Below are 15,334 nucleotides of genomic sequence, written 5' to 3' on the forward strand. Positions count from 1 at the left end.
CAAAATTCATTGGGCAGGATCCAAAAGAGCTACTTCTGACCAGGCCCAAGGGTTTGCAGAAACCCAGTGGAGTTTTTGAGTCCTTTTCTTTCAATAGCTGACTCCATGCTGGCCTTTTTATGGTTCCCGTTTCAAAAGCAGTTTGTTATGCCATATGGAAAGCTGGAGCGGGTGCTCCCTGTTTTGAAGAAAAACAGCCCTAAAGCCCCCATTGAGTATACTGTACAGAACTATGCTCAAGAACTATACTATGATGATGATGATGATGATGGTGATGATTCTGGCTATATTATTTTTTGGGGGAATGTTTACTATAAAATCTAGATACTTATTTTTTGCTTCTATAAACTCTAGATACAGATTATCTTCTTTTCTTTTTGAAAAATGTTGACATTCTTGAAACTGATTGTACTATAGTTTTAAAAAACTGCTTTTTCAACCCACGAGCAAAGCCAACTACCCTGGCCACAGTCTTAATCTTATCTGCTCACCAAAAGAAAAACTGTTCCCTCCTGTATGTGTGTAGTTTATATGGAACAAAAAAGAAGAAGAAGCAGCAAAACTGTCCTTCAGGGCAGAATTTCATGTTTGTTCAACAGCTTTGAATGCAGGACTTGCGAGGCATTTGCCGGGTGGACTTGATCAGCAGTTGAAACACTTAACCACTCCCGTAGATGCCTGTTCTCCTATTGATAGGACTGTTTCCCCTCCTTGCTTCCAGTTTCTGAGACCATGTAGAAATAAAATAATTTAATTTGCCCACCATAGGCAGGAATTGGCAGGGGAGGAATGGTAGGCTGAAAAATGTTTTAAGCACCTCCTCTGTCCTGATAATTTCCCCCTGCAGTTGATTCTTCAAATGGGGAAGCCTGGATTTCCCAGTAAAGTCTACTTTTGCCCTTAGACTGTGTCCCTTCTATTTTCATTTAAAGCCTGTACAGATATACAGTCTATCTAACACTGTGAATTTTAGTCTGTTTAAAGTTATATATGTTTTCTTGTTCATTGTATTTGTTTTATGTTGCACACTACCCCAAAGTCTGACATGAGGAAGGGCTGTATAACACTGTTTTAACATGTATGATCTGTCTGCTTTGAACAGCGAGCTGAGCCCACAGTGGTGGGTCATTTCACAAGCATCTTTCTCAGCTTTGAAATGGGGCAGCTCCCCTATTGATGATTTTCAGCGATTACTACAAGGTAGCATTGAGAGTGTTTAATATTACAGAACAGAATGATTCCTGGTTGGCTAGAATTATCCCTGCAACCAGGATAATTCACCATTGCTCTGAATAGATTTCATTTTCTTATAATAACCAAATCAGATTAATTACACAGTGTTATGATTTCATTGCATCCAGTACCTGAACTCCGCTTGGCAGGGTTCACTTAAGAATGAAAAAGAGGGCTGAAACAGTGCCTGTAAATAGTTTTGAGGAGCCATGTAAAAGGCAGAATCAATCACTTTTGAATAGGTTTCCCTGCTCTTGAAATAGTTAATTTTGAGGACATGGGAGAGAACATTTGGCTCAACTCCTTAGTTTTGATTACTAGGTTTTGATTCCTAACTGTTTTCATGGAAGAATGGCAGCAAAATTTGAGAACAGTGTACCTTCCCCTCATTCTTCTTCCTATTATGTAGAGCAAAGTTAAAGTTTGCCCTGATATCTGTTTACACTTTATCCTCAGGTGCAAGTAACGCAATCTTATTTGGGCACGCAGAATGCGAAGCCAAAACTTAAAGCACATTTGGTTGGGGTAGACTGACAAAGTAAGGACAGGGGGGGGGGAAATCTTGCTCCTGATTTAATAATAAACTTGAATTCCCTTTTGCAACATGACTTTTGACATAGCAAGAAGTCCAAAATGAAAACCAGAGTGGAGTGAACGTCTTGAAAGAAATGTGCCTTCAATTAGCCGTTGCAAAGGCGCTTTCTCTGGTAAAAAACTTCAGGTTGAAAAGTTCACGCACACAACTTCAGCTTGGTTCTTGCAGCTTATTTGGAATCTTGGGCTATTCTAGCATATATCTCTGTACAGTTAATGTCAGGGGCTCACAGTAACATAACTTCAGTCAAACCAAACCATATTTCACCTTTCATTATCTTATTGAATATTTCAGTTTTGAGTTGCAAGACATCTCAAGATGCTAACTTCTCTCTCTCTCTCTCTATATATATATATATCCCTTTCACATTAATTATTTTTGTTGATCACATATAGACCTAACATATGTGCCAGACAGAAGAAATGTAGAATAATTTCCATGTCCTAAAACTATTGTATTTTAAAAGATTTTTAAGCTATCAAATCTGCAGCAAGAACTGCAAATTCGCCGAGCAACCTTTTCCTTATAATTTTGGTTTATGCATGTAGGAAAACAGGAGTACAGAATATTATGTTCATACTTGTTAACCATCCCTCTTGAACCAGGTATCCTTGATGCCCACCCAGTGCTAAGAAGTCTGGCCACGTAGGTTCATGTATTTTCACCTGGAACTTTAAACCCTATATGAAGGATAGGAAGAAATACACAACTGTGTATAAAAATTGGATTTAGGTTGTGCTTCCCAAAATGCAATGTTATCTCCAGCAAGACAGTTTAGAAACTGTGTGGTGTTTCAAAGGTAGCTTCCAATATGGCCTGGAGATCTGCTGTTCAAAGGGGAACTGGGAAAGCTGATTTCAGGCCATTGGTCTACTTAGGTCTACACTTACTGACACTACCTCTCTAGGATTTCAGACATGGATCTGTCCAAGATCTACCTGGAGATGCTGGGGATTAAACCTGGAACGTTCTGGGGGTAAAGCAGATGTTCTACTACCAAGCGACATCTGTTCCCCGACAAAAAAGTCAATAAGCCCACTGGACAGGCATTTGGTTTATTAACAAATGTAAATGGCACCCTTCATTACAAAGTAACCACTTGGCGGCTCCAACATAATATCTGGAAACGCAATACAGTACAAACAAATCAGACCAAACACTTCTAGCAAAACTAAAATCCGGTATAAAACATTTACATATAAACAGCGCAGCAGAGCAAACAGATTAAGGCACTGGTTAAAATCAGAATGACTTAAGTACAGTTTACCTTGGAAGTCAAACGGAATCCATTCCTTACAAAACATTTGAAAACCAAATTGTGACTTCTGATTGGCTGCAGGAAACTCCTGCATCCAATTAGAAGCCGCAGAAGCCTCATCGGACATTTGGGTTCCAAAAGAACATTCACAAACCGGAACAATCACTTCTGGGTTTGCGGCATTTGGGAGGCAAAACGTCCGAGTTCCAGGGCGTTTGGGATCCAAGGTACGAATGTATCTCCAAACGCCTGAAGAAGCAGGTATTTTTTTAGCCAGGCATTGGAAGCTTAGTAATGTAGTCATCTGCCTCCAACCACATCTGTGCAGATGGAATAAAGAAGTAGAGCTTGCTGCCTGCATATTGAGGACACCAAGCCCTAAACTCCCGATGAACCACGCCCAACGTCTTCATGTAGATGTTAAATAGCATTGGAGAATTAATGGAAGTGAGGGAAGTCACAACACAACTTTTTAAGGGGGAAAACAGGATCTATATTGAGAGAAAGGGAAACTGTGACCCTATTGATCTTCCTTGATAATCTCATCCATTTTGTGGCTGGTAGTTGAAGATGTTGTGATACAAGGGTTCTGTTGCTACCTGCAGGGCTGTTTCTAGAGAGTGCAGAATCCTGTTTTATTACTCCTTCAGTATTTTTTTCCATCTAGACCCAGTTCCAAAGAACTGGGATGGCTTTAGTCTAATCTTGTCTTTGGAACTGGGTCTAGATGGAAAAAAAATACTGAAGGAGTAATATTCCTGAAAAGCTTGTCAATATAGATATAGAAGAATGTTCCCTGCCCAGAGTATGTTCCATCACTGTCACTTGTATTTCCTCTTCTGTTAATTGAGTTGGCCTCTGGGCATCCCCTCTGAAGGATTCATGCTCACTGATCAAGCTTGCATTTAAATTTCCAGGAAACGAAGCTAGATGCTAATGAACATAGCAAATTCCATAAATAAATAGAACAAATTGTGGATAAAAATGGATAAAAATGTAAAATAATAATAATCTAGAAGACTAGTGATGAATCAGCATGTGATGAGGTGCCCACAGTTGTAGTTGGATCATATCCTTGATACTTTAACCCTCATGCACAGCTCTCAAATACTGTGATAACTGAATGTTGCTTAGATTAAATTTATAAATGCACACAGATTTTTTAAAACCCCCAAACAACTCAACTTTTGTGTTTCCCTGATGTCCTGTTAACCTATTTTTATACTCAATAAACATGAATGGGAGGGGGGTTGTGGTTTAATCATGCAATAGTTATTGACTCTCCTTCCTCCTTTGCAAGCTTCAGAGAATCAGGGACTTGGGAAGAGATCCCACCAGCCAATTAGTGCTGCAGAAATTACGAACACTAAGCATTCATGTTTGTGCTAAAACATATGCCCTTTGTCCATTATAGAGATGCATCAGATGACTGATTCTAGCATCAGGACCTGGCAATGAGGGTGTTGTTGTTATTGTTGCTTCCCCAAAGGGAGTGAAAAGCATTTGAGATGGCGTTTTTCACTGTGCCAGTTGGTTTTCTTGCTGAACACTTCTGCCCAGGGTTATGAAGCATAAAACCACAGCATTGTTTGGAAGAAAACTGCCACAGTGTCTGTGCAGTGTTTTGCTCCATTTCCTTAAAGACTGTGTCCCCCCCTCCCCCCGGGACGAAGTACATTGTACCCTTATGTTTTCTAACTTTAGAAAGCTTGTATCCCAGGTTGCGTCACTGAATTGTGTTTCAGAGAGGAGTTGGCTTATGCCTGAGTGCATGCATAGAATGACTATCCTCTGCCTTGTGCCTTAAAAGAATTAATAACCCTATTCCCTTTAAATGAAATGAGGCCGAAGAGTGTTCTGCTGAAGTTCAGCATCAGTTTTGTTGTTTTCGTGAATTTTTTTTGTTGACAAGACTGAAACTCAGTACACAGGAATCTTGTCTTTTTCCTCCACCCAACATATTTGACAGTTTAGCAACTTAGTGCAATACTGCCATCTTATGGTTTGGAAGGTAGAATGGTCTCTCGGACAAATTGTGTCTGCATACTCACGCTTGCATTCACACACACACAGTGAAAGAGGGAAATTTGAGGAGGTTAAAAATCACTAGCAGTTATTTCAGTTTCATGGCGCCACTCTTAACATGGCTTTCATTATGTTCCACATACTTGTGCGATGCACAAGAGTGTGCAACTAATTGCTTTGTGCTTGTCTTTTCCAATTAATCACTGCTGAAACAATAAGGAGCAGAATCTTAGGCAATACAAAGAATTGCAGTTCGGTCTATCGTCTCCTGTGGTGGTTTTGTGTTTTGAACAGTAAGCACGAGTCTTTTAGTACAAAAATCCGTCAAACAGAATGCTTGTTGGCTTTCTTCCAAGTCAAATAAAGCCGCCTGCAAAAATCTCCTCTCCTCTTTCTGTGCCGAGACAATAAAGGTCAGCCCTGTTTAAGGGTTTGAGAGTAATTTTGCATGTGCGAGTTGTTTCCTAGCGCTTTGTAAATTTCTGTATTTGGGTTTGGGATTGTTTCATTTTTAACAGTACATTGGTGACATTCTTGTTGGTAGGGCACCCTTTCTGCAATGGCATAACAAATCAAACTCCACTTATCACATGAATCATTGTTAAAGTCAGCAGTAATCCAGTGTGTAAAATCCTACCCGTAAAAGCTGGGAGGAGGGAGTGAGGATCAAACCTGGAACACATTAAATTAGTTCCAGTATGTCCAGGGCAAGGCTCTGCATTGCTTGCTTAAGCAGGCAAAGCGGAAACAGGCAGTTTATAACAAGCAGTCTGGTTCAAGAACAGTGGGGTTCATTTGAAAAAGATTTATATCCCTCACTTACATAAACATTACAAATGCAGGCTGCAAGTAGGGAGGCAAATCTTTATCGAAATCTTTCTTAAGAACTTTTTCATTGTGAATAAAACGGACAGCATGTACTCTTGTTTGAAGATTCGCCAGTATTTGCACAATAATGTTTTTGGTGTTCTTGGCTAATTAAAACACTTTTCTTTTCTTTTTTTTGCACGGCTATAGCAGACCACCTACCAGTAATTTTATTTTTGTTGTTGAAAGCATTAGAATTTGACAGGAGCAGGGAAGCAGAGAACAGACAGCAGATCTTCCTCGCTTTGATTGCTATACAGAAATTTCATTTTCAGTTTTAAGGGGGAAATAACTGTGGGGTCTTTGTCTGTCTATCTGTCTGTCTGTTTCTCTCACCCACTCATACACGCACACCTCTCTACCTATTGAGCAAAATGCGGTAGATTTGTTTACTGTGACGTGACATTTTAAAAAACCCTAATAACTTGGGCTGTAAAATGTTAGGAGCCCATGTGTCTTCGGTTTTAATGCCACTCTCACTGTTGTGGGCAGAGCCAAGTCGCTGTCCTGCAGCTTCCCATCTGTAATAAGGGGGATGACACTACCTACCCCTTACCACATGTTTGTAAGAATTACTGGGATAATTCTTGTGAACATTTTTAACGTACCACAATAGCAGAGATCCTGCTAGGAGGCTTCTCCTTAAGGTAACAAATCCATGCATCAGTTATGTAACAATGCACAAACCATAGGATCAGAATGGTAGACCAGAGAGGTGTCTGGTTATTGCTTTGCCAGGATCTCTGAAGCAGGGACTTCTCCTTCGTGTAAAGACAGGCTCTGGCAGACTGAGCAGATGAGACCAATAAGGTCAAGAAGGTGGTTTCTGCATGTGCTGTAGCGGGAAGTGAGGGGTAGATGGGGTTTGTCAAGCTGGGAAGATAGCCCACCTAGGAGAAGGAAAGCTCTGATCCTAAATCTCTGCTGCCTTGCGGGGTATCTTCAGGAGAAGAAAAGGCTAAGGAGTAAACCCTACACAAATCCAGAGTGGAGTCCCTAAGGCACTTTGTGTGCCTCCTTCTAACAACTACTGCAGCCAAGCTGGTGCCAAATGTGTTGCTCTGCTTTTCTTTGCAACATACAGTGATCCCAAGAGAGGGGTCTTGCTGTCTGAGCAGCCTAGGACCTCCATACACACTGTCCAGGCTTGTGCCCTGGGGAAGTGGCTTTGGTGCCACTAACATGTGGTTAGATTTCGCCCCCAGGGATGCACTCCATTGTTTCTCGAGACAGACGGGTGCCAACAACAGCAGCAGCAACAGCAGCAGCAGCAACAAAAACAACAACAACAGGGTACTTCAGGTCACTTCTTCTAGATATAATAAGGAGAAAGGGGCAGTATTTCCTACCATAGAAGCCCACATTCATGATACCTATTTATTTTGCACCTCTACTGTGAACAGTATTTGAAATTTTTTTTTACAGGAAAGTCAAAGTACACTATTTTTCACTCCATAAGATGCACTTTTTTCCTCCTAAAAAGTAAGGGGAAATATCTGTGCGTCTTATGGAGCGAATGGTAGTCCCTGGAGCTAAATTGCCCAGGGGCCAAAAGAGGATCATGCTTTTTATTTTACAAAGAGAAAAGGGGGTGTTGAAAGGACCCCGCTCAGCAGCTGATCAGCAAGAGATCGGGGGAGAGATGAGTTCCCGGCTCCCTTTCAGCCCCGCCCTCCTTTGTTGAATGTGCTGCAGAGGGAGGCTGTTTGTTTCCCCAGCGACATGTGACTGGCTGATTAGATTATCTGTCTGGAAACTGTAGAAAAGGCTTCCTTTCCTTTAGAAGCTGCAGAAATGTGAGTTCAACCCCATAAAAATGGGGCTTTTCCTCTTTGCTTTACCCCTTTGGAAAAGGAGCTGCAAAACTTTTAGCTGATCCTTAAAAAAACCAGGGTTTTTCCCTTTGCAAAAAAAGGTGCAAAACTTTTAGCTGATCCTCAAAAAACCAGGGCTTTTAGAGGAGGAAAACCAGAAAAATATTTTTTTTTCCTTGTTTCCTCCTCTAAAAATGAGGTGCGCCCTATGGTCCGATGTGCCCTATAGAACGAAAAATACGGTGCATATAACACGTACCATTTCAACACACTGAGGTTTTTATCTTTCAAATTATAATAAAACTTTAAAATCTAATAAAACTTACTAGCATTAATTGAAATTCCTCAGCAGGATGGTTAGTCCTATTAAGGCCCAAGGCCGTGGACCGATGTTTGGCTGAAGCACAGTTGGATCAGTTGAGGATGGTGCAACTCTGACCTGCTATTCTGGGCCCTCTTACATCACAGCTGATCCTTCCAAGTGGTCTCTCTGAAGCACATGTCATTTGCCTGTCCTCAGTCTTTCTCATGGTTAGTTTATGGCTTGGTCCACAGGATCAGTTCCTGGTTTAATAAACCAGGACATGCACAACCTGCACGTTGGTGGCTGGAGCTCTTTTGAGAGTGCTTCATTCTTCCCTTTTCATGAGCAGCTGAACAAGCCAGGATTCAGCTCTTAACCATAGTGAACTCAGAAACTGTGGTTAGTGGCTTACAAGTCAGGATGTTAAGCCAACTTTAAATTGTGGAACTGGATCAGAAGAAGTGAAATATTTTACCGCTGTTATTATCATTAGTGCTTAGTTCTGATATTTAATGTGGCTTTAAACTTTTTTTTGGTGTTGTAAAGCACTGTGGAAAGATGGTATGTTTTGAACAGCAATATATATATTTATTAAAGACACATTAAAAAGTCACTAACCATGATTTACAGGTTTGCACATTCTTAGGAAGTTATGGTTAAGAGCTGAATCCTTTGCTTATTTGTGTGAAGGGAAAAGCAAAAGCAGGAAATAAGCTATATTTGAGTGCATAATACTCATTCATATCCTGCTTTACTGATCACCCATTGCTATTATTAAGGCTTTCGTGGTGGCTGAGGTTTGCAGGTTGAACTTGATCATCATTAGCAGCTTCTTGGTTGAGAGTGCAGATGAGTAGACTTAAAAGCTCCAACTTTTGCAGATATTCATGTTACAAAATCCTGGCTTCTTGTAAACCTTCTTAGGAGTGCTTTAAAGAAAAACAATGGCCAGCCTCTATTCCTGCTGACCCTACACTAAGACAATCAATCGCAACAAAATACCCATATAACTTTATGTTTGGTTGATTTGCAAATATGATATACGGTAGTCACAAATATAACAACATGCTGCCCAGAAGTGCAACTTGGTGAATTCCACGTGTCCGTGAGAGTTTGGAAGATTTGGCATCTGGCAATTATAGGTATTTAATTTGTTATTAGGGGAGGGTCACTTGTTTTTTAAGCCTTCCATTTATGGTGTAATAAAGTCAACAACAGAATCTTGACAGGTTCCACTGAGAAGAAACCAGAGCAATCAAGAAGTTTAAAGTGTAACGGAGGCAGGAAATTGCCACTCAGAAAGGGGAAGGAGGATGGGAAGGAGTATTGAGCAAAGAAAAGAAATGGGAAAGAGCTTTTGTTGCACTGATTTCTACAAAATAGCTGGACAGTACTGGATAGTGCAGCCTGATCTGATGGAGGTCTTGTTGTCTCTACTTAACTGGTGGGTATTTGGATACCTGTTTTAAGAGGGAGAAAATACATATATGTATAAGTGTAATAAATCAAGATTAATTTAGAAGTAACAGGTTAATGTTGTTCACTAAAACCTGTTTCCAAAACAGGGATTAGAAAAAAAAAAACCAATTTCACTTTTTAAACTTTTCCCGATTGTTTGTCTGTCCCCCTGTTGCCCATTGAATACGCGAAAAACCTGCCCTGTAAAAGGACTGGAGGGGATCATGTGCTTCTGCCTAGCTTGTGTCTTCCTTTTCTGCTAACATGTATGCTACTAGTATGATACTGCAATAGAGTTTTCGGTTTCAGGGACATGTGGGTTGACTTTTACGGGTACTACCATTAGTGCCTTCCATCCTCGACTTTCTCAGAGATTGCTTGATTCATTTTCCAACCCCAATCATGCTCAATGTGTCATTTGGTCATAAGGAAAATTCCAGTAACAAAGCATGTTCGGTCACCTTCAACACGTGGACAAGTCCCATCCTTGAATTTCTAGTCCTGAAACATCTCCTAAATTTTGGCATAATGCTAACAGTTCCCATAGATACATTGGTCATTTGCCAGTAGATTATACAAATAATTTGTCATCACAAAAATTAGCAGAAAAGGGGGATAATTCTGAAATAAAGAGTTAGGCAAGGAGGATGTTCTGAAGTGTTCCAGATATGGGCTGGACAACTTACTGAGAGCAAATTTATTCTTCATACAACTGTCCAGGGACTGGAATGTGTGTTATGGCACAATCCAACTGCTTCATACTCTATAATAATGTTGGTGCCAGAGTTATAAAACATGTGTGTTCAGGTATCGGTAGGCATTACAAACAAACCCTCCAGATAAAGTGTGAAGTTAAAGTGTGGATACTTTCTGTCTGACATTTCAAAATTGTTCACCCCACCCCCCAATAAAAGTCAGAATGGTGGAACAGGTTTTACCACAGTTTTGAAAACTAGTAGGCCCAATGAAAGCCAGAAATTTATTGTGCATGTGCAAGTTCATAGCAGATTTGATCAAGGGAAGGGTACCTTCTGTATGAACTCTGTGTTTGTCTAATATTATAAGGTTCTACACAAGTATAAAGGATTGGGCTTTTAAAAAAATGATTATGGCATTGATTTTCCATCGGTTCTTTAATACATGACATTAGATTTATGTGTAACATCTTGCAAAATAAAACTGTTTTCTTACTTTTGGAAATACATTTTTTCTCCTTATTCCCTCCAACCTGCCAAAACCCAAATTGGAGCAGTCAGCAAACTGATGTCAACACTTTTTCTTCAGGGATAGTAGGTTATTTCTTAGTTCCAGTTTAATACAAAACAGACTAGCAAGAAGAGAGAAGGAGAGGAACCCCCTCCTCCTTTCATGCTTGCCCTTGTATCATGCTAAAACGACCAAGTGACAATAAGTAAAGAAAGGTGGTAGAGAGTCATCTTGGTTGGACCCACCTTGACTAGTGTGACTGTTTTTATGGGGGGTTTTCAGAAGCACAGAATTGACCGTCATTTTATTATTTTTACTAGACCCCTTGATGATAGACAAACAAGGCTAACCTGAGGCCAACATAACCAGCAGGAAATTTGGGTCACGGGTAGTTACATTTTTAAAACTTGTTTTTTCCCCAGGGCTGTTCAATCAGTATAATTGATTGATTTGTAACATCAGAGAGAGCTCCTAAATCATTTAGAGGTGCTGGTTAATGACAAGCTGCTATAGGATTTTGTTTGAGGCAAGTTTCCAAGCTCTGTGGTGTTCGGATATAGTCTGAAGGAGCTGGCTTGTTGCCTGTTTTCATATGTATCACTGTCCAGTTGTAATATAAAACACCATCTTTAGACATGTCAGGTATATAATTATATAATTCTTATATCAGTAGGAACAACAATACAAAACAAGAGAGAATCAGGCAGCAGACTGGTGCTGGAAAGTAGTAATTTGTTTTATGAAGAGTTCCCCACTGCTTTTGAACATTGTCTTTCCTCAGGGTCTTCATGTGTTTATTCTCATGCATAAAAAGTCAACTCTGCCAAAGGAAAAAATTCTGGTAGTTTTTGACCTATGAGATAAATACTGCAATCCTGTACACCCTTACCTCTCGTTGAACTCAGTGAGACTAACTTTTGAGTAGACATGCAAAGGATTGTGCTGTAAGGCACATGAAAACTCTGATCTATGGTTAAAATGTTTTCTACATTCTTCATAAACTTATTATCCACTGCAAGCCTGACGCCTGCCTCTTCCAATTGTTTTTCTAAACAAAACAGAATTTGTATGCCGATATTCATTATCATTATTTAATTTGTAATCTGTTCTACCTTTTATGCTTATGGCAGGTTGCACACTAGTTTTTCAAAGGCTCAAGTATTCAATAAAATAAAATAAAAATTTTAGAATGTGTGGCTTATCTATTTTTTTAAAAAAAGTTGGGTCCAGAATCAGTGACCACTATGTACTGAAGCAATTTCCTGCAGACCCACCAAGTGTTCCTATTTCCCAAGGACAGTCCCAGATTTACAGAAGCTGCCCTGGTTTCTTATTTGATCCCAGAATGTCCCACTTTTCCTTAGGACATCCCTATTTTCATCAGATAAATGTTGGAGGGTATGGAGTTATGCAACCCCCGAGCCAAGGAGATGAGTAACTATACAGCCTTTAGAAGACATCTGAAAGCAGCCCTGTAAAGGGAAAGGTTTTTTTAATGTTTAATGTTTTATTATGTTTTTATATGTGTTGGAAGCCGCCTAGAGTGGCTGGGGCAACCCAATCAAAAGGGCAGGGTCTTCTTCTTCTTCTTCTTCTTCTTCTTCTTCTTCTTCTTCTTCTTCTTCTTGTAAAGGTAAAGGGACCCCTGACCTATAGGTCTAGTCACAGACGACTCTGGGGTTGCGGCGCTCATCTCACTTTACTGGCCAAGGAAGCCGGCGTACAGCTTCCGGGTCATGTGGCCAGCATGACTAAGCCGCTTCTGGCGAAACCAGAAACACCGTTTACCTTCCCGCTGGTTTATCTACTTGCACTTTGACGTGCTTTTGAACTGCTAGGTGGGCAGGAGCTGGGACCGAGCAACGGGAGCTCACCCCGTCATGGGGATTCGAACCGCCGACCTTCTGATCAGCAAGCCCTAGACTCAGTGGTTTAGACCACAGCGCCACCTTTATAGGGTTTCCCTATTTTCATCAGAGAAACTTTGGAGGGTATTTTCCTGTGCCCCAATAAAGTCTGTCACTTGCATAAGATCCCACACTGAAACAGATCCAGGCAGCTGTAAAGTCACTTTGAGGGGAAGGGCAATAACTCATTGTAAACATCAGGGAGTAATTTGATTCACTTCTCATTTAAAGACGAACCTACCTAAGTTGTACTCAGTGAAACAATATGTGAACCACAATACAGCCATCCTTCAAATTCTTATAATGTGGTTGTTCCCCCCCACCCCCTTTCTATTTGCAGAATATTGGGGAGTCAGCATTACCTACTGTACTGAACCAATTGTTGCCTATCATCAAGTCTCATAAGAACAGGACAGATGATGATTATACCCCCGAAGACATCCTTGTATTGCTGGTGTATATTTACTCCATAGTTGGGGAACTCAAAACTGGAAAAGAGTTAGATGAAGCTGAAAGAGAAGTGAAAGAGGCTCTCATCCAATCTCTCTGTTGTGAGCCCGAACTACCTTTCCTATTGCAGAAAATAACAGGTAAGTGTAGATTCCCTTCCTCGTTCAAGGAGCAGGCCTGTTTGGACACTGTTTAAGCAATAGACTTCCATCAATTAAAAATAGATTAATTATTCCGAGGCTTTCAGGGTGTTGCTAATACCTGCTGCTTGCTTTAACTATTTATTTATAAAATGTATTGCACACACATTTATTGAAGAGAATGAAACCCTGTCCTAGCAATTCTATATGCATCTGTTGAGAAGTAAGCCTCATTGAGTTCCATGGGACTTACTGCTAGGTAATTACATGTAAAATTGCAGCCTAAACAATTTTGTATGCCCAGGGCTTTAGATGTATGGCATAGTAAATGATTTTATGTGCTGGGCTAAAGTAGTGAGGAGTGTAGAGTTGAGATTGCCTAGCTGTAACTCATGCAAAGCTTGAAGGAGGGGGTGTTGCTTTGTAGTCAAATGTTCCTGGGCTGGGAAAAGCGTCCTCTGCTTTCTGTCAACTTTTCAGAAGTGCTGCAAAAAAAGCCAGTGCACCAGTTTAGAAGGTATTGCCAGAACTCCTGAATTGGCTCCATGGTGTTGCCTACCGGCCAGATCTAATTGCCTACATAGCCCTGTGATATCTTCAACATTCATCAGGTGATCACCAATTGGTTGGGATAATTCTTTTTAGGAGAAAATGGTTTTAAAAGTAATGGCACTGAAGCAACTGTCATCCTATCAGTGTCCAAAATCTGAACAGCCATGAAAAGAGAATTGGGAGAGAATCTTGGTGCACTAAGTAAACTACTTTGTTCAGAAAGCGTTCATGTGTTTACATGTTGCGAAGCAGTAGAGATAATAGGCTTTTTAAAAAACAAACAAACAGAAAAATTATATTTTTTAACCACTCCCAATGATGTTGCTCACAATGATGTGACTACCCTTCTCTCTTCAAACAAGGTTGCGCAGTCAGGTAGGTAATAAACTACAAAAGTGTATCAAGGGATCTTCCTTCCTTCGATGGGGAGTTAATATAGTCATTTGGGATACATCCTGTAACTTCCTGCTTTTTTCCTATGAAAAAATATGGGTGTGAATTCTGTGGCTTAAAGGAAGCATTTGTAATTTGGTGTATGTGGATGAACTCAGTGATTTGCATCCAGCTGTTCTTGTGTAAGCAGAGGACGCTTTGTAGTCATGCATGAGGTTCCCTGCATTTTTTACATACCCCCATTCCTGACCAACCCCACATTCTCCACTGTCTGTTCCCCCCCCCAATGCCATGTCCCACACTGTTCTGGCGGGTCATCTATCCACAACTTTTCAAAATGTCCACCAGCTTCTCATGGCTCTCTTGTGGAGGGGCATCCTTGGATAACAGATAAAAGGAGTGGCTTTTCTGGAGGTCACAGAGCTGGAGCAGGAAGGCGGAGGTAAAAGAAAAAGTGTGTTTTCAAGCAGAAGTCCGCTCACAGCTGTTAGGTTCAACCCCAAGGATTTTGTGTGGGTTAGGCCATATTGGAAATGCACCCAAGCAAACGCTGAAAGCTACTACTGAATTTTACCAATCGTTACAACTGTTCTATGTTCTTAAATTTGGCTGCATTTCTCTCTATTAAAGCAGCTCCCCTCCTTATTGATCAATGTACTTAATACTGGCTTTGGAAATTCAAAAGGCATGTTCAGTAAACCACTGCTTTGTGCACTTCATCTGTCTTCTCTGGCACTGCAAATAGTAACATTTCTAAAATGAACATTGAATGTTTTATTGAATGTGAATATTGGCTAACTAAAAGGAAAACATCCCATGAGGCTCTTGTCTGTGTGTTTTGCCGTTCTTGGGATGACTTGGGTGAGGCAGCCGCCTATAGATGCCATTAGTGCACACTTCACTTGGTTTAATTACTGACAGAGTAATGGTTGGTGTGTGTTTTAATCTATTAAACTCTACAGAGATCACGCTTGACTTGGCTCCTGTGATCAACTGGGGTTGTTAGGAATTATAAGGGTGCCAGAGCTGGTTAGGCCCTGAAGCAAACATCTGTGGAACTGTTTCGAGTGTTGTGATAGTTATTGCAGAAATTGGCCTACAGTCTGAATCACATGGACATGCATGGAGAGCT

General features: G+C 40.6%; 1 protein-coding gene across 1 annotated transcript in view; it reads left to right on the top strand.

Annotated features, from left to right (window-relative positions):
• SCFD2 (sec1 family domain containing 2) overlaps positions 1-15,334 on the top strand; it is a 136,957-nt gene that overhangs the window by 36,896 nt on the left and 84,727 nt on the right. Inside the window, exon 5 of the mRNA XM_033161094.1 lies at positions 13,008-13,257. Within this exon, the coding sequence (XP_033016985.1) occupies positions 13,008-13,257 (250 nt within the window). The remainder of the gene's footprint in view (positions 1-13,007; positions 13,258-15,334) is intronic.

This window comes from Lacerta agilis, chromosome 9, assembly GCF_009819535.1.
Source record: "Lacerta agilis isolate rLacAgi1 chromosome 9, rLacAgi1.pri, whole genome shotgun sequence".
NCBI lineage: Eukaryota > Metazoa > Chordata > Lepidosauria > Squamata > Lacertidae > Lacerta > Lacerta agilis.